The following is a 19680-nucleotide window of genomic DNA, read 5'->3' as shown; positions in this document are numbered from 1 at the left end:
TGGCCCCTGACACTCCCTACCTTGCCCAGTGCTTTTCCACAGCACCCCCACCCCCAGGTGCCTACCCTCCATGGGCCCACCGTTACCCCGGTGCCCTCCACCAGTTTCTCCAACACCCCTGGTGCCCTGACCCCCGTGGAGGTTGGGGGCACGCACCCGAGTTCTGCTAGTAGTGAACTTTTTTCAAGTGTAAATAGTTCAGAACTAGCGGAATTCCTGGCGAAAGCCCCAGAGATGAGGGGCAAGGCACCAGCCCCCCACTACCCCCAAAGCCCAATCCTGGTGCCCAGCACCCCTAGAACTGCATACCATTCCTGGCTCCCTGAGCCCCTCACATAGTACCCCCAATCCCAACCCCTTTCCAGAGGCCTCTGTCTGGGCACCCCACCCCTGAGCTCTCCGGCCCCCCTTCCCTGGGTACTTATCTGCCTTGTGTCCTGTCTGGGCTGGGCACAGCTCCAGCCCCTCCGTACTGGGGCACTCCTGGCCTGGCCCCTGATGCCTTTATGAGAAAGGGGAGAGAGAAGATGGGAAGACCCCCTCTAGTCACCCCCGTACCCCCATGGCATGGCAAGGGGGGCAGAGACCTCTCACCTTGTCCACCACTCCCCACGTCCCTCAGAACTCTGTTATCCCCCACCTCCAGAGGGCCCTTATCCCTCGCCCCCCACAGCACCCTATCCCCTGCCCCAAACATTGTACATCTCTAGGACCCAAGGAGCCACCCAGACACTGTGCAATGCACAGCCCAGAGCCCTTAGTTCAGAGACTCGGCACGTGGTGATCCTAAAGCCATGCCCCTCCCATCCTAGTGCATGGCACGACCACCCCAGAGCCCACCCCCATGTGTGGCACGACCACCCCACAACCTCCCTCCCCATGGCGCATGGCACAACCACCCCAGAGCCCACCCTGGCACATGGCATGACCACCCCAGAGCCCACCCTGGTGTGTGGCATGACAACCCCACAACCTCCCCCCCCCGTAGTGTGTGGCACGACCACCCCAGAGCCCACCCTGGTGTGTGGCACAACCACCCCACAACCTCCCCCCCATGGTGTGTAGCACAACCACCCCAGAGCCCACCCTGGTGCGTGGCACAACCACCCCACAGCCCACCGTGGTGTGTGGCATGATCACCCCACAACCTAACCCCCTTGTTGTGTGGCACAACCACCCCAGAGCCTGGTGTGTGTCATTACCATCATAGAGCCTTCCCCACCAGCATGTGCAATGACCATCCCAGAGCGCCCCCCCAAGTGTGTGGCACGACAGTCTCGGAGCCCCCATCCTGGTGTGTCACAAGCTCCAATCCCCCCCCGGGCATCCCCTGCCTGTGGACTCACATGCATATGGTGGGTCCTGGAGCTCCAGGCCTGGGAGGATGCTTGGTGGGCAAGGCTGTTGGGGTGCTGCTCCTGCCTCTGCTCAATGCCCCGGCTCCACTCGCTGCCCAGTGCAGCCCCTTTTCCACACCTGGGAGATTAAACTTTCCAGTTTCCTTTAATCGGACTCCCCCGGAGTGACCCGAAAATCCTGGGATTAGGGTGGTGGTGGGCAGTGTCACCTCCCATCAGCTCAGTGCATGGAGCACCTGGGGGGATTAGTGCTGAAGGGAGGGGGAAGAGCAGGGGGGCCAGCGAGGGGCCCTGTGGGGGAGAGCTGGGTGCGTGGGAGAAAAAGGGCTCTGAAGGGAGGCAGAACCCAGAGCCCCCTTGATGAAGGGCCCTGGGGGACCCCAGTTCTCAGTGTGTCTCATGGGGAGCCTGTAGAAGGCAACTGCATGCAGGGGGAGGGGAGCAGTGTGACCCCCCAGGGCACCAGGGAGCCAGCCATGCCCACCCTATATCTGCATTAGGGGTACGTGGGGTTCTGGCCTCACTCCCTCTCCTGCCCCAAATGAGTGCTCAGCGGGGCTGTCTCCGCTTAATCCTGCTTGACCCCTCTCTTAGCCCTAATTAGCAATGAAGGCTCCATTGGGACTATTTATAGAGGACCGGGGGCAACTCCACTGCCCCACCACATAGATACCCCCTGGGGGGGTAAACTGAATGGGGGGGCTGTGGGGGAGCTGTCCCTGACTGCCACCCATTGACATCCCCCAGATCTGCAACAAGGTAGGGGGTCAGGTAGGGGGTCTTTGCTCCCACCTAAGACGTGCTCCCCTACTTCCAGCGCTGACGTCAGTACTGCCCCCACTGAGCTGAGAGCCCTAATTGGCACCAAGCCCTGACTAACAAGCAGCCCCCCACACCTGCCCGCCCTGGTGATGTAACAGCCTGGGCCCAGGGCTGACCCAATTCGCTCCCCGCCCTGACCGGATTCTGCCCAAGCCACTCAGGCTGATGGCTCCCCTCCCCACCCCCTGAGCCAGCCAGTCCCTGCCCTGTGGCCGGATGGGAGCTGGCACCCCCTAGAGGAGCTAAGACCCTGCCCCGTTCCCAGCCCTCCTGAGCCAGCCATTCCCCACCATGGAGTTGGACTGGGAAAGGAGAATGTGTTGCCAGGGAGATATGGAAGTGTTAGCTGGGCATGTGGGTTGTGCAGCAGCATGCTGCTCTGGGAGTGGTTGTGCTGGAGGGATATTGGGGGCCAGGGGTTGAGTTTCGGTGAGAAGCACTCTTGTGTTATGAAGTGTAGGGCTCTGTGGTAGTCAGCAGGGACTAAGTAGTTTCCTTGGCCATTCACGCATGTGGGCTTTGAATAGTTGTGAGCGTGTACACTGTAGTGTCTTGGGGTTGTGGGAGTATATTGGTTCCTTTTGGGGTGTATTCATTGTCTCTGTAAGTCCAGGAGTTCATTGGTCTCTAGCTGCTGGGAAGTGAGGGGAAGTAGGCATGTTAGTGTGGTCAATGACAGCATGTTGTACAGGGTGCAGGTGTCAGTCTGATGGGGTGTAGTGTTGTGTCCAAGTGGGTGTCAAAGTGTGTGGTGGGATTGTATCAGGCTGTGAGCAGATTTGTAGCAGGGTAGCTCTTGGGACTGGGTCACAGAGTGTGTGGTGGGCTATAAGGGCTGTGTCAGTGTAGGTGTTGGATTGAGTCTGTGCCTGCCTGAAGGGGTTAGTTGTCAGCTCGTGAATGTCAGACAGGGTTTAGCTGTCAGTGTGGAGATGCTGTCAGCGTGTGCATGATGTGATGCCCGTGTTACTGGGTGTAATTGATGGGACATTGGGTCAGCTTAGATGGGACGAGGACTAGCTGCTGGTTTGTAGATGTCACTGTCAGAGTGTGTGATGTGGTTTAGGAGATGGAGTGTAGCTGATATGGTGGAGGGCTTAAATAGTGTGTGTGACGTGTAGCTGTTGGGGTGCATCAGATGGAGCTCAGAGGCTGGGGTGTTGGTGAAAGTGATGTGACACAAGTGCGGAGTGTCAGTGTTGGTCTGGGTGTTTGTGATGACAGGAGGGGTGACAGAGTGGAGGTGAGTGGTAGCATGTGGTTGAAATGGGGGGCGTGTGCATGACGCAGTTGAGGCGATAGTCAGGGGGTGTGGTGGGAGGTGCATAATGCAGTGTAAGCATGCCCTGTAGGGAACAGACTATGGGTGTTTAGGGCTGTGTGACATGTAGGTGACAGAGTGAAAGTAACAGTGTATATGCAAGTGATGGAGTATCATGAGTTATAGGTGATGGGGTGGCAAAGTGATAGGATGTTCAGAGATGCAGATGATGGGGTGAAGGTGACAAGGTATGAAGAGGTGCAGGTGATGGGGTGTATGCAGGTGACAGATTGTGAGGGGGTGATGGAATGTGATGGGGTATTGGTGGCAGGGTGTAAATGTGAGTGGCAGGGTATGAATGCAGGTGACAGAGTTGAGAAAGTACTGGAGTGTGATGGTGTGCCTGAAGGTGACAGAATGTGATGGGGTGCACGTGATGGGGTATTGTGAAGTGTGGGTGACAGGATTGATGGAGTGTGGGTGATGGGATGTATGAGGGAGATGAAGTGTGGGTGACGGTGTGTGTGCAGGTGATGGGCTGACTGTGGGTGACAGGGTGTGTGAGGCTGATGTATGGATCACAGTGTATATGCAGATGATGGGGTGAATGCAGGTGACAGGAGGTGTGCAGGTGGCAGGGTGTGTGTAGTTGACAAGGCGAATGCAAGTGATGGGATATGTGATGGTGTTGATGGGACATGATAGGTGTGATGAAGTGTGGGTGAGACGGTATGTGAAGGTGATGGACATGAGGGGGTGGGGGTGTGACGGTGTTTACAGAACATGGGGTGATGAGATGTGATTAGGTGACAGGATGTATGGGAGTGTGATAAGATGTAGGTGATGGGGAGTGTAAAGGTGATTTAATGAGTGTGTGAAGATATGGTGCATGCAACATGGTGAACGTGGATGACAGGATGGGTGGGGGATATGATGGGATGCAGGTGTTGGAGTGTCTGTAAATTACGGAATGTAATGGGGTGTGGGTCTCAGGGTGTGTGAGGATAATGGGGTGCAGTTGACAGGGTATTTGTGCAGGTGACGGGGTGAATACAGGTAACAGAATATGATGCAGGGCGGGTTATGGGATATATTACATAAGAACATAAGAATGGCCATACTGGGTCAGACCAAAGGTCCATCCAGCCCAGTATTCCGTCTGCCGACAGCGGCCAATGCCAGGTGCCCCAGAGAAGGAGAACAGAAGACAATGATCAAGTGATTTATCTGCTGCCATCCATCTCCTGCCCTTGTACTGAAGGCTCGGGCACCATACTTTACCCCTGGCTAATAGCCATTTATGGACCTAACCTGCAAAAATGTATCGAGCTCTTTTTAAACCCTAATAGGCTACGTCTACACGTGAAGCCTACATCGAAGTAGCCTATTTCGATGAATAACGTCTACACGTCCTCCAGGGCTGGCAACGTCGATGTTCAACATCGACGTTGCGCAGCACCACATCGAAATAGGCGCTGCGAGGGAACGTCTACACGCCAAAGTAGCACACATCGAAATAAGGGTGCCAGGCACAGCTGCAGACAGGATCACAGGGCGGACTCAACAGCAAGCCGCTCCCTTAAAGGGCCCCTCCCAGACACAGTTGCACTAAACAACACAAGATCCACAGAGCCGACAACTGGTTGCAGACCCTGTGCATGCAGCATGGATCCCCAGCTGCAGCAGCAGCAGCCAGAAGCCCTGGGCTAAGGGCTGCTGCACACGGTGACCATAGAGCCCCGCAGGGGCTGGAGAGAGAGCGTCTCTCAACCCCTCAGCTGATGGCCGCCATGGCGGACCCCGCTATTTCAAAGTTGCGGGACGCGCAACGACTACACGGTCCCTACTTCGACGTTGAACGTCGAAGTAGGGCGCTATTCCCATCCCCTCATGGGGTTAGCGGCTTCGACGTCTCGCCGCCTAATGTCGATGTTAACATCGAAATAGCGCCCAACACGTGTAGCCGTGACGGGCGCTATTTCGAAGTTAGTGCCGCTACTTCAAAGTAGCGTGCACATGTAGACACGGCTATAGAGTCCTGGCCTTCACAGCCTCCTCCGGCAAGGAGTTCCACAGGTTGACTGTACGCTGTGTGAAGAAAAATTTCCTTTTATTAGTTTTGAACCTACTACCCATCAATTTCATTTGGTGTCCCCTAGTTCTTGTATTATGGGAAAAGGTAAATAATTTTTCTATGTTCACTTTCTCCACACCATTCATGATTTTATATACCTCTATCATATCGCCCCTCAATCGCCTCTTTTCCAGACTGAAAAGTCCCAGTCTCTCTAGCCTCTCCCCATATGCGACCCGTTCCAAGCCCCTAATCATCTTAGTCGCCCTTTTCTGTACCTTTTCTAATGCCAATATATCTTTTTTGAGGTGAGGAGACCACATCTGCACGCAGTACTCAAGATGTGGGCGTACCGTAGTTTTATATAGGGGAAGTATGATATCTTTTGTCTTATTATCGATCCCTTTTTTAATAATTCCTAACATTCTATTTGCTTTACTAACTGCTGCTGCACACTGCGTGGATGTCTTCAGAGAACTATCCACTATAACTCCAAGATCCCTTTCCTGATCTGTCGTAGCTAAATTTGACCCCATCATGTTGTATGTGTAATTTGGGTTATTTTTTCCAATGTGCATTACCTTACGCTTACCCACATTAAATTTCATTTGCCATTTTGCTGCCCAATCACTTTTAAATATTGGCGTTTTAAATATTGGGGTTGCGAGACTGAGTATGTGTGCAGTGACAGGGTGAATGTGGGTGAAAAGATGCATGAGGGTGATGGGATGTGATGGGGTGGGGGTGACGGGATGTGATGGGTGCAGGTTACAAGATGTGATGGGTGCGGGTGACGGGACGTGATGGGTGCGGGAGAGGGGATGTGTGCAAGAGGGTGTGATGAGGTGTGGATGATGGTGTGTGTGCTGGGGATTGGTGAATGCAGGCAATAGGATGCAGGTTTGATGAGGTGCATGTGACAGGACGTGTGCTGCTGACATGAATACAGGTGAGTGGAGGCAGTGGGGTGCAGGTGACGGGATGTATGAGGGTGACGGGGTGCGATGAGGTTCAGGTGATAGGGTGTGTGTGCAGGAGACGGTGAGAGAGGGTAATAGGGATATGACAGGGTAGCTGAGGGTGACTGTGTGGGTGACAGCATGTGTGTGCAGGTGATATGATGAATGCAGGTGACAGGGTGTAATACACTAGCAGTTCTGTTGTATTAGCAGGAGAGTTGTAAGAAGCTCATGAGAAGTAATTCTTCCCCTTTACTCTGCACTGGTGAGGCCTCTGCTGGACCACTGTGTCCCGTTCTGGGCCCCACACGTCAGGAAAGATGTGGAGAAATTGGAAAATGTGAAGAGAAGAACAAAAATGGTGAAAGGTCTGGAAACCGTGGCCTAGGAGGGAAGAGTGAAAGAACTGGATTTGTTTGGTCTGACAAAGAGACAGCTGAGGGGGCCCTCAGAGCTGCCGGGTGCCTCAAAAGGGGGTTACAAGGAGGAGGGAGAAAAACACTCTCCTTAACCTCTGAGGGATAGCACAAGAAGCAATGGGTTTAAACTGCAGCGTGGGAGGGTTAGGTTGGGCATCAGGAAGAGCTCCCTGTCGGGGGGGTGAAGCGCTGCAGGAAATTGCCAGGGGGCTGTGGGATCTCCATCACTGGAGATGTTTCAGAGCATACTGGAGAAGCACCTCCCAGGGGTGGTCTAGATGCTGCTGTGCCCTGCCCAGAGTACAGGCGACTCACTGGTGCTGGGTCTTGCCCACAGTGCAGGGACCTGGATTTAATGACCTCTCAAGGTCCCTTCTAGTCTTCTCAGTCTATGATTCGATGGGGTGTGGGTGATGGGGTGTGTGAGAAGGCGGGGGTGCAGGTGATGGGCTTAATGAAGGTAATAGGTTTTGTGAGGCTGATTGGATGCTGGTGACAGGATGTGTGAGGGTGATGGGGAGGTGATGGAGTGCAGGTGATGGGGTGTGAGGATGATGGCAGTGTGTGGTGACAGGGCATGCGTGCAGTCAACATGAATCTAGATGACAGGACATGATGGCATGTGGGGGACAGGAGGTGATGGGGTGTGATAAGGTGTATGTGGGAGGCTGTTTGCACAAGTGACATGAATGTAGGTGAGGAAATGTGTTGGGCTGTAGAGTATAAGCTGCAAGGGGTTCATCTGACAGATTGTGATAAGGTATGGATTCAGGGGACTATGTGAATGCAGGTGACAATGTGCGATGGGTGTGATGAAGGGTGGGTGATCGGCTGGAGTGCAGGTGGTGTGTGGGTGATGGCGGTGTATGAGAGTGACAGGCTGTGTTGAGCAGCAGGTGACAAGCTGTGTGCAGGGGATAGTGTGAATGTGGGTGATGGGACAGGATGGGGTACAGGTGACAGGATGTGAAAGGGTGTGGGTGACAGCATTTTTTGGACAGCTGGTCGTCCCACCTCCCTCTTTCATTGACAGTCGGTCCCGCTGGGCAGGTGTCTCTGGCCTAGTTATGAAAATGGGCCATTAGGAAATTGCAGGGCTGGGCTGTGCTGAGAGGGGATTAGCTCCAGGCTCCCTCTAATCAGAGCCCCTGATCTCTCACCTGAAGTGTCCGGCAAAGTCACCGCGGGTGACGCAGGGCGCCTGCAAACCACCTTGCAAGGGGCGAGGAGATGGGGGGGCAGGCTAAACCTGGAGCCCAATTAAAGGATCAAGAGCTTTCGGGGGATCTGGCTCAGGGCTGGGGGGTGTAATCTGCCCAGGAGGGGGTGGGCTATAAAGTGGGCACTGGCTGGGAGCAGGGTGCAGAGCGTGCGCCTGGGAGAGGGGACGCTAGTGTGACACAGGGAGCAAGCGAGCGGGCAGGCACAACGGGACGGGGCTACCATGACACAGGCCTGGGATGGGGCTGTGTTTGCTGCTCGGCGGCGCAACGATGAGGACGATACGACCCGGGACAGCATCTTTGTCTACACCAACAGTAACAACACGCGGGGTGAGTGCAGGGGCCACGTACCACCAGGGGAGGAGTGAGGGTGCAGGGGCTTGGGGTACCACTGGGAGAGGAGTCAGGGTGCAGGGGCTTGGGGTACCACTGGGGGAGAACTCAGGGTGCAGGGGCTTGGGGTACAACTGGGAGAGAGGTCAGGGTGCAGGGGCTTGGGGTACCACCGGGGGAGAACTCAGGGTGCAGGGGCTTGGGGTACCACCAAGGGAGGAGTGAGGGTGCAGGGGCTTGGGGTACCACTGGGAGAGGAGTCGGGGTGCAGGGGCTTGGGGTACCATTGGGAGAGGAGTCAGGGTGCAGGGGGTTGGGGTACCACTGGGGGAGAACTCAGGGTGCAAGGGGATGAGGTACTACATGGAGAGGAGTGGGGCCTGAGGGGTGCAGGGGTGCCAGGCAGGGTGCTAGCGAGCTTCCCTCATCCCCGCCCTGTACTCCAGGCCCCTTCGAAGGCCCCAACTACCACATTGCGCCACGATGGGTCTACAACCTCGTCTCGCTCTGGATGATTTTTGTGGTCATTGCCTCTGTCTTCACCAACGGGCTGGTGCTCGTGGCCACCTGGAAGTTCAAGAAGCTGCGGCACCCACTGAACTGGATCCTGGTGAACCTGGCCATCGCTGACCTGGGTGAGACCGTCATTGCCAGCACCATCAGCGTCATCAACCAGATCTTCGGCTACTTTGTGCTGGGCCACCCGCTTTGTGTCATCGAGGGCTACACTGTCTCTGTCTGCGGTGAGCCATCCATGGGGAACCACCCCGCCGTCACAAGGAGCCAAAAACCCACGGCCCCAACCACATACAGACACAGCCCCACATCTACAGAGAGCCACGGCCCCACCCTAGTCACAAGGAGCCAAAAAGCCCCAGCCCCTTTCACAGGGAGCCATGGCCCGGCCCCACCCCATCCATGGACAGCCATGGCCCCAATTCCCCACAGAGAGCCACGCCTCCGCTTGAGGCTGGAGGCAAGGGAAATTGTTAATCAGAGCTCTGCTCTGGCCAGCTCCGGCTGAATTTAAGTCCTGCCTCCAACCAAATGCCACAGCCCTTGTCCTGTAGCTGCTGGCACCATTATCCCCTGTCCCTTTCCTGGCCGTGGCTCCGGAGACACACCGACTCCTCTTTGGTCCCTGCAGAGGGCCGTGGCCCAGCAGTCCCCAGTGACACCAGTACCTCCTGCAGGTATCACGGGGCTGTGGTCACTAGCTATCATCTCCTGGGAACGCTGGTTTGTGGTGTGCAAACCCTTTGGCAACATCAAGTTTGATGGGAAGCTGGCCATGGCTGGCATCATCTTCTCCTGGGTCTGGTCCGCTTCCTGGACTGCGCCCCCCATCTTCGGCTGGAGCAGGTAGGTGTGGGGCAGGGCACAGTACCGGGGCGTGAAGGGAAGAGGATGGCTATGAGGAGGAGGAGCCTGTGGGGTCTCTGGGGTGAAGCTGTGAGGGGATAGTGTTTCCAGACTGCGGTGGGGATCTAGGAGACAATGGGGGAAGGGGTAGGGCAGAGGGGAGGCTGGGCTGTGGGGGGAGGTGTGGCTAGACCTGTGCCCCTCTCCTGACTGCCCCATGCCCTCCAGGTACTGGCCCCATGGCTTGAAGACCTCCTGTGGCCCAGATGTTTTCAGTGGCAACTCAGACCCCGGGGTTCAGTCCTACATGGTTGTGCTGATGATCACCTGCTGCTTCATCCCACTCGGGGTCATCGTCCTCTGCTACCTGCAAGTGTGGCTGGCCATCCGCTCAGTGAGTGCCTCAGACCCTCCGCAGAGCCCAGCTGGAAACCCTAGGCCGAGGCCTGGGGCTCTGCTTGGCTGGCGGGGGCCGGGGACCAGGAGCCAGCCCACGGCCAGCGTGGCTCAGCTGGGGGTGCCTAGTGGCCCCAGGCCTGGCTCTAACCCTGGCTCCTCTCCTGGCAGGTGGCAGCCCAGCAGAAGGAATCGGAGTCCACCCAGAAGGCAGAGAAGGAAGTGTCCCGCATGGTGGTGGTCATGATCATTGCTTACATCTTCTGCTGGGGGCCCTACACCTTCTTCGCCTGCTTTGCTGCTGCCAACCCCGGCTACGCCTTCCACCCGCTGGCAGCCGCCCTGCCCGCCTACTTTGCCAAGAGCGCCACCATCTACAACCCCATCATCTACGTCTTCATGAATAGGCAGGTGAGTGGCTCCTGTCCTGCAGCATGCTGGGAAACGTACAGGGCCCAGCCACGCCCCCCCCCAGCTCTCAAGTCAGAGAGGGGCAAGGGGCCAGCCGGCTGGACCGTGAGGGAGTGAGTAGAGGGCTGGGGGTGAAGGGAGCAAAGGGGGAGGAAGGTTGGTGAGTTAACAGGCAGATGGAAGTGCAGGTGGCTGGATGGATGAAAGGAAAGAGGGTAGTGGAGGGGCTGGAAGATGGATGATGAGCAGATGGATGGATGGGTGAAGGGACAGAGGGAGGAAGGGATGAGCAGGCGGGGGAATGGAGGAGGCAGGAGACGGGGAGCTGGCTCACAGCCTGCCCCCTAACAGAGCATCTCCCCCCAGTTCCGTAACTGCATCCTGCAGCTGTTTGGTAAGAAGGTGGATGACGGCTCGGAGCTCTCCTCCGCCTCCCGCACCGAGGTCTCCTCCGTCTCCAACTCCTCTGTGTCCCCAGCATAGGAGGGACCCCATGAACGGACAGATGGACGGACAAGACTCTGCCCACTTGCCCCCTCCTGAGTATATGACGTACTCTTGTCTCTGCTTTGTCATGCCTCCTTGGGAGACTCCACCCCACCACAGGCTGGCTCCGCCCCGCCAGGGAACAGGCTCCTTTCCTTCCAGGATTGGCCAGGAGAAATTAGCTTGTGTAAAGCCATGGCCCCCTCTCCCTCCAAGAGCTAACTGGGCTCTGTGCCCTCCATCATTCTCTGTCGCTTTGCCCCTCGAGCACAAGTCATTGCTGTTCTGGGTGTGTTTGTGTGCAGCCCACAGGTGGCTGCATCTCAGGGGGCTGGCAGTGCGTGGAGAGGATACTCCACCCCAGACATGGCTGCATCTCAGCAGAGTTGGCTACATGGGGACAGGCCCCGCCACCCCAGAGATGACAGCATCTCGGGGGCCAGCTGTATGGGCTCCTCCGCCCCAGAGGTGGCTCCATCTCAGCAGAGCCGGGTGTGTGAGGTGAGACTGCTGTGCTCCAGAGGGGGCTGCACCTGAGGGGTGAGATGGAGAATCATCCCCTCTCATGTTCAACCCCCAAGCTGGTGGTGCCCCAGGCCTAGCCAGCCCCCTGTAAATAGTGTTGATAAGAGCCCTAGTTAGGACAGGACAAGTGGCTAGCCAGGCATTGCCCCTCTGGGGCACCTGGGCCGCGCTGCGGCCGGCTGTACTGTAGCCAATAAAGGTTTGTAACTTCTGTACCCAGCTGTCCAGCTTCCTCCTAGGGGCCCACCAACCAGGGACCTGCCTTCTGTCTGGAGCAGGGCAGGGCAGCTGCGCTTCTTGGGCACTATTTGGAGGTAGTCCTTACAACAGATGGGAAGCTGAGACTGGCAATGCCATAGCAAATGCACACTCCCTGCCATAGTCCCGTGCTGCACCCCGCCATGGCCAGCCCCTGCTCCCCACCACCATCCCACGCTGCACCCCGCCACCGTGTACTGGGGTTCAGGGGGTCCCTGGGCTCTGTCCCCATCCGCAGCCAGGAGTGACTCACTCAGCAGGTGGAGGTGACAGAAGCACAGCACGTCAGACTCGTCAGCACAGCAACCAGAAGCGGTCCATCTGACCTATATGGAGCGGGGAAGGAGGCCCCCAGAGGGAACCCCAGGCCGGGGAATGCAGCCCCCTTTGTTCCTTTTCCACCGCCAGACTAACTCTCCCAACTGCCTCTGCTTCTAAGTCAAAAACCAGCCAGGCTCCAACGCTCTCCTTGTTCCGCTGTCCGGGAAGCAGAGATGTTACCCGGTCACCCAAGTTACAGGTTGGCCCCGCCTGGTGGCCTAGGTTAGAGCCAGCAGGAATGCCATAGCCTATGTGAGCTACTCACACCCCGCCACACCCCTCTTCGTCAGACCCTGCCACGGCTAATGCCTGCTCCCCCGCACTGTCCCACGATGCACCCTGCCGCAGCCAACACCTGCGCCTGCCACTGACCTACGATACTCTGGCACAGCCGACACCCGCTCCCTGCCGCCCTCCAATGATGTACACTGCCATGGCCAACACCTGTTCCCCCCACCGTCCCACTATAAACCCTGCCGCCATCCGACGGTGCACCCTGCCACAGCCGACACCCGCTCCCTGCCACCCTCCAATGATGTACACTGCCATGGCCAACACCTGTTCCCCCCACCGTCCCACTATAAACCCTGCCGCCATCCGACGGTGCACCCTGCCACAGCCGACACCCGCTCCCTGCCACCCTCCAATGATGTACACTGCCATGGCCAACACCTGTTTCCCCAACCATCCCACTATAAATCCTGCCGTAGCCAACACCCGCTCCCTGCCGCCCTCCAATGACGTACGCTGCCATGGCCAACACCTGTTCCCCCCACCGTCCCACTATAAACCCTGCCGCCATCCGACGGTGCACCCTGCCACAGCCGACACCCACTCCCTGCCACCCTCCAATGATGTACACTGCCATGGCCAACACCTGTTTCCCCAACCATCCCACTATAAATCCTGCCGTAGCCAACACCCGCTCCCTGCCGCCCTCCAATGACGTACGCTGCCATGGCCAACACCTGTTGCCCCCACCGTCCCACTATAAACCCTGCCGTAGCTGACACCCGCTCCCTGCCGCTGTCCGACGGTGCACCCTGCCACAGCCGACACCCACTCCCTGCCGCCATCCGACAGTGCACCCTGCTGCCGTCCAATGGTGCACCCTGCCACAGCCGACACCCGCTCCCTGCCGCCCTCCAATGATGTACACTGCCATGGCCAACACCTGTTCCCCCCACCGTCCCACTATAAACCCTGCCGCCATCCGACGGTGCACCCTGCCACAGCCGACACCCGCTCCCTGCCACCCTCCAATGATGTACACTGCCATGGCCAACACCTGTTTCCCCAACCATCCCACTATAAATCCTGCCGTAGCCAACACCCGCTCCCTGCCGCCCTCCAATGACGTACGCTGCCATGGCCAACACCTGTTGCCCCCACCGTCCCACTATAAACCCTGCCGTAGCTGACACCCGCTCCCTGCCGCTGTCCGACGGTGCACCCTGCCACAGCCGACACCCACTCCCTGCCGCCATCCGACAGTGCACCCTGCTGCCGTCCAATGGTGCACCCTGCCACAGCCGACACCCGCTCCCTGCCGCCCTCCAATGATGTACACTGCCATGGCCAACACCTGTTCCCCCCACCGTCCCACTATAAACCCTGCCGCCATCCGACGGTGCACCCTGCCACAGCCGACACCCGCTCCCTGCCACCCTCCAATGATGTACACTGCCATGGCCAACACCTGTTTCCCCAACCATCCCACTATAAATCCTGCCGTAGCCAACACCCGCTCCCTGCCGCCCTCCAATGACGTACGCTGCCATGGCCAACACCTGTTGCCCCCACCGTCCCACTATAAACCCTGCCGTAGCTGACACCCGCTCCCTGCCGCTGTCCGACGGTGCACCCTGCCACAGCCGACACCCACTCCCTGCCGCCATCCGACAGTGCACCCTGCTGCCGTCCAATGGTGCACCCTGCCACAGCCGACACCCGCTCCCTGCCACCATCCGATGGTGCACCCTGCCGCCGTCCAACGGTGCACCCTGCCACAGCCGACATCCGCTCCCTGCTGCCCTCCAATGATGTACACTGCCATGGCCAACACCTGCTCCCCGCACCGTCCCACTATAAACCCTGCCACAGCCAACACCCGCTCCCTGCCACCATCCGATGGTGCACCCTGCCACACCCGTCACCCGCTCCCTGCCACCATCCGATGGTGCACCCTGCCGCCGTCCAACGGTGCACCCTGCCACAGCCGACACCCGCTCCCTGCTGCCCTCCAATGATGTACACTGCCATGGCCAACACCTGCTCCCCGCACCGTCCCACTATAAACCCTGCCACAGCCAACACCCGCTCCCTGCCGCCATCTGACGGTGCACCCTGCCACACCCGTCACCCACTCCCTGCTGCCATGCAACGGTGCGCCCTGCCACAGCCAACACCCGCTCCCTGCCGCTGTCCAATGGTGCACCCTGCCACAGCCGACACCCACTCCCTGCCGCCATCCGACAGTGCACCCTGCTGCCGTCCAATGGTGCACCCTGCCACAGCCGACACCCGCTCCCTGCCACCATCCGATGGTGCACCCTGCCGCCGTCCAACGGTGCACCCTGCCACAGCCGACACCCGCTCCCTGCTGCCCTCCAATGATGTACACTGCCATGGCCAACACCTGCTCCCCGCACCGTCCCACTATAAACCCTGCCACAGCCGACACCTGCTCCCTGCCGCCATCTGACGGTGCACCCTGCCACACCCGTCACCCGCTCCCTGCTGCCATGCAACGGTGCGCCCTGCCACAGCCAACACCCGCTCCCTGCCACTGTCCAATGGTGCACCCTGCCACAGCCGACACCCGCTCCCTGCCGCCATCCGATGGTGTGCCCTGCCACAGCCGACACCCACTCCCTGCCGCCATCCGACAGTGCACCCTGCTGCCGTCGAATGGTGCACCCTGCCACAGCCGACACCCGCTCCCTGCCACCATCCGATGGTGCACCCTGCCGCCGTCCAACGGTGCACCCTGCCACAGCCGACACCCGCTCCCTGCTGCCCTCCAATGATGTACACTGCCATGGCCAACACCTGCTCCCCGCACCGTCCCACTATAAACCCTGCCACAGCCGACACCCGCTCCCTGCCACCATCCGATGGTGCACCCTGCCACACCCGTCACCCGCTCCCTGCCACCATCCGATGGTGCACCCTGCCGCCGTCCAACGGTGCACCCTGCCACAGCCGACACCCGCTCCCTGCTGCCCTCCAATGATGTACACTGCCATGGCCAACACCTGCTCCCCGCACCGTCCCACTATAAACCCTGCCACAGCCGACACCTGCTCCCTGCCGCCATCTGACGGTGCACCCTGCCACACCCGTCACCCGCTCCCTGCTGCCATGCAACGGTGCGCCCTGCCACAGCCAACACCCGCTCCCTGCCGCCGTCCAATGGTGCACCCTGCCACAGCCGACACCCGCTCCCTGCCGCCATCCAACAGTGCACCCTGCTGCCGTCCAATGGTGCACCCTGCCACAGCCGACACCTGCTCCCTGCCGCCATCCGACGGTGTGCCCTGCCACAGCCGACACCCACTCCCTGCCGCCATCTGATGGTACACCCTTGTGATGAGGTTCAGCGGTGCCCATGCACTGCACCCCGTCCACTGGCAGGAGTGACTCTCACTCAGCAGGTACAACAGGAGGTTTATTAGGCAACAGATGCCCAGTTTCTCACAGAAGCGTAAGTACAGCAGCCAGAGACAGTCCTTCCAACCCGTCCTGGGGAGAAGACCCCGAGGGGTGCCCCTCTGGGGTGTAGCTTTCCCCCTCCTCAGGGTGGCTGCCTTCCAGCTCCCTCTTCCCTCTAGCCTCTAACTGCCGCCCCCGATTCAAAACCAGCTCGGCTCCTCCCTCCTCTTTGTTCAGGGCAGAGGTGTTACCTGCCAGCCTGGGTTATAGCCCCAGGGTCATCCTTAGCCGCTGGGAGCTGCTCTGCTTGTCTTACACATCCAGCCTGAGTCTCCCACCAGCACTCCCCCCACTCCATCACATCTCTCCCCCGTTCCAGACCAAACTGAGCGGGGTCACTCAGCACGTAGAAGAGCACGAATTGTTGGGCAAAAGTCAGCATGGTTTCTGCAGAGGGAAGTCGTGTCTAACTAATCTATTAGAATTCTTTGAAGGGGTTAATAAACATGTGGACAAGGGGCACCCAGTGGACATAATATACCTAGATTTCCAGAAAGCCTTTGACATGGTCCCACACCAAAGGCTTTTATGTAAATTAGGCGGTCATGGGATAGGATGAAAGATCCTTTCATGGATCGGGAATTGGTTAAAAGACAGAAAACAAAGGGTTGGAATAAATGGTAAATTTTCACAATGGAGGGGGGTAACTAGTGGTGTTCCCCAGGGGTCAGTCCTGGGACCGATCCTGTTCAACTTGTTCATCAATGATCTAGAAAATGAGGTAAGCAGTGAGGTGGCAAAGTTTGCAGATGACACCAAGTTGTTCAGGACAGTCAAAACCAAAAGGGATTGTGAAGAACTACAAAAAGATCTCAGCAAACTGAGTGATTGGGCAGCAAAATGGCAAATGAAATTTAATGTGGGTAAGTGTAAGGTAATGCATGTTGGAAAAAATAACCCAAATTACACGTACTACATGATGGGGTCAAATTTAGCTACGACAGATCAGGAAAGGGATCTTGGAGTTCTAGTGGATAGTTCTCTGAAGCCATCCACGCAGTGTGCAGCGGCAGTTAGTAAGGCAAATAGGATGTTAGGAATTATTAAAAAAGGGATCGATAATAAGACAAAAGATATCATACTTCCCCTATATAAAACTACGGTACGCCCACATCTTGAGTACTGCGTGCAGATGTGGTCTCCTCACCTCAAAAAAGATATATTGGCATTAGAAAAGGTACAGAAAAGGGCGACTAAGATGATTAGGGGTTTGGAACGGGTCCCATATGGGGAAAGGCTAGAGAGACTGGGACTTTTCAGTCTGGAAAAGAGGCGATTGAGGGGCGATATGATAGAGGTATATAAAATCATGAATGGTGTGGAGAAAGTGAACATAGAAAAATTATTTACCTTTTCCCATAATACAAGAACTAGGGGACACCAAATGAAATTGATGGGTAGTAGGTTCAAAACTAATATAAGGAAATTTTTCTTCACACAGCACACAGTCAACCTGTGGAACTCCTTGCTGGAGGAGGCTGTGAAGGCCAGGACTCTATTAGGGTTTAAAAAGAGCTCGATAAATTTTTGCAGGTTAGGTCCATAAATGGCTGTTAGCCAGGGGTAAAGTATGGTGCCCTGGCCTTCAGTACAAGGGCAGGAGATGGATGGCAGGAGATAAATCACTTGATCATTGTCTTCTGTTCTCCTTCTCTGGGGCACCTGGCATTGGCCACTGTCGGCAGACGGGATGCTGGGCTGGATGGACCTTTGGTCTGACCCAGTATGGCCATTCTTATGTTCTTATGTTGGGGAAGTTCGGGGCCCTCCCTGCGTGACAGGGCATCGGCTGTGGTGTTGTTGTTCCCCTTCACGTGGACCACCTCCATGTCGTAGTCCTGCAGGAGCAGACTCCACCGCAGGAGCTTGGCATTGGCCCCTTTCATGTGATGCAGCCAGGCCAGGGGTGAGTGATCGGTGTACACGGTGAAACGCCGTCCAAACAGGTACGGCTGCAGCTTCCCCAGCGCCCACACCATGGCCAGACATTCCTTCTCTATGGCCGCGTAGTTCTGCTCCCGGGGCAGCAGCTTCTTGCTCAGGTACACGACGGGGTGTTTCTCCCCTTTGTCATCCACGTGCATTAGCACAGCCCCAGCCCCACATCTGAGGCATCGGTGAACACCAGGAAGGGTTTGTCGAAGTCTGGATTTGCCAGCACTGGGGCCCTGACCAGAGCCTCCTTCAGAGCGCAGAGGGCCTCTTGGCACTGCTCGGTCCAGACCACCTTGTCAGACTTTCCCTTCTTACACAGCTCTGTGAGGGGGTGTGATGGGGTTCTGGGGTCCCCCAAGCTCTGCACCCCGGCCGTAGGCAGGAGAGTCTCTCACTTAGCAGGAGAACAGCGGGTTTATTAGCCGACAGGACACAGCATCGTACAGAGGAGTCAGTGCAGCCGGCAGAGACAGCCAGTCCAATCCATGTTGGGGAGAGGAGGCCCCGAGGGGCCCCCAGAGCTGGGGCCTTGCCCCCTCCTTTGTCTTTCTCTCCCTCAGCCCAGACTAACTGCTTCCAACTCCCAGTTCCAATTCAAACCCCTCAGGCTCCACCTCCTCCTTTGTCTGCAGTACAAAGGTGTTACCTGGTCGTCAAGGTTACCCTCAGCAGGAGCCCCACACCCTCTGTGAGCCACTCACACACACACACAGGTATCCCCCACTTCATCACATCTCTCCCCCCTTCCAGACCGAACTGAGCGGGGTCACTCAACTGGTGACCTGGGGAAGTTCGGGGCTCTCCCCTTGTGACAGGGCATTGGCTGTACCCTCTGTTCTCCCCTCGATGTGCACCACCTCCACATCATAGTCCTGCTGGGGGAGGCTCCAAGTCAGGAGCTTGGTCTTGGCCCTTTTCATGTGATGCAGCCGGGCAAGTTCCTGTAGTTCCCTTGGGTTGGTTGGTCTCGCTGCAGCACCAACAGATCAAACAGGTCTTTTGTGGTCTGGGTCCTGCCCCATCTGACCACCAGTCCATACAGCTGCTCCAGCCAATGTCTGGAATTCAGTTACAGTCCAGTAACGGAAGGTACAAATGCTTCCATCCTTGGCATTTAGCCAGACCACCACAATGGCTGTGTGCCTCAGTTTCCCCTTCCATGCCACACAATAGGTTTGGAATGTTCCTTCTCATGTCAGAGGTTGCAAGACTAGTTACAGGGAACAATGGTGACATTTCAGAGTTACAGACTCCTTTAACATACAATTTATGCTTCTACATCAATGTCATCATGTCACATGGCTCTTTTTAAACATTCAGTGCATGGTACAATTCTACAGCTTTTGGTAGCAGCACCCCTTGGTTACAGCAGTCAGCGTGAGTAACAGAACAAACCCATTGCAACTGTACATTTACGTTGCTCTTTGGTAGACCACAACTTTTGTGTAACCTCCTTGAGAATCTGGTATTTTGGGGATAAATGGCTGAGGCCTTTCTTAGCACCATCAAGTTCTAATCTTCTCTCTTGCCCCCTGGGGTGGAAATTTGATCTCTCTGGCTGTGCCCTCTCTTCTAACAAGAGCTGGGCCATTGATGATCTCAGGGAGATGGCCCCCCCCACCAGTCTGGAAATTTGCAAACCAAACTGCTTTCTGAGAGTTGTTTTGTGAGTCCCAGACGCAGAATCCACATGAAGGAATCCCTGTTTATCCCTTACTGGCCCACCAGGCCCAAAGCTCCTTTGTCCTTCCACTTCCAACTACTGCCTCCCCATGGAATCAGAAGTGGAGTCCAGTATAAGAATATAAGTGTTTCCACCATCT

The 19680-nt window shown here is 57.1% G+C and overlaps 1 protein-coding gene across 1 annotated transcript; it reads left to right on the top strand.

Annotated features, from left to right (window-relative positions):
* Positions 1 to 8337: 8337 nt before the first annotated feature.
* LOC142025160 (red-sensitive opsin) lies at positions 8338 to 11118 on the top strand. The gene is made up of 6 exons (XM_075017710.1): positions 8338 to 8446; positions 8896 to 9192; positions 9643 to 9811; positions 10040 to 10205; positions 10379 to 10618; positions 10985 to 11118. The coding sequence occupies exons 1-6, from the start codon at positions 8338 to 8340 to the stop codon at positions 11099 to 11101; spliced, it is 1098 nt and encodes a 365-aa protein (XP_074873811.1). The 3' UTR covers positions 11102 to 11118.
* The last annotated feature ends 8562 nt before the right edge of the window (positions 11119 to 19680 follow it).

Source organism: Carettochelys insculpta, chromosome 22 (assembly GCF_033958435.1).
Source record: "Carettochelys insculpta isolate YL-2023 chromosome 22, ASM3395843v1, whole genome shotgun sequence".
Taxonomy (NCBI): Eukaryota; Metazoa; Chordata; order Testudines; family Carettochelyidae; genus Carettochelys; species Carettochelys insculpta.
Note: the sequence above shows the minus strand (reverse complement) of the source record. Positions and strands in the feature narration are given on the sequence as shown.

Bases quoted from the DNA above. Each gene is read 5' to 3' on its own strand.
- LOC142025160 (XM_075017710.1), top strand. From the start codon at position 8,338: ATGACACAGGCCTGGGATGGGGCTGTGTTTGCTGCTCGGCGGCGCAAC. The intron at 9,812-10,039 runs GTAGGTGTGGGG...CATGCCCTCCAG, and splicing joins CCCATCTTCGGCTGGAGCAG to GTACTGGCCCCATGGCTTGA. The intron at 10,619-10,984 runs GTGAGTGGCTCC...ATCTCCCCCCAG, and splicing joins ACGTCTTCATGAATAGGCAG to TTCCGTAACTGCATCCTGCA.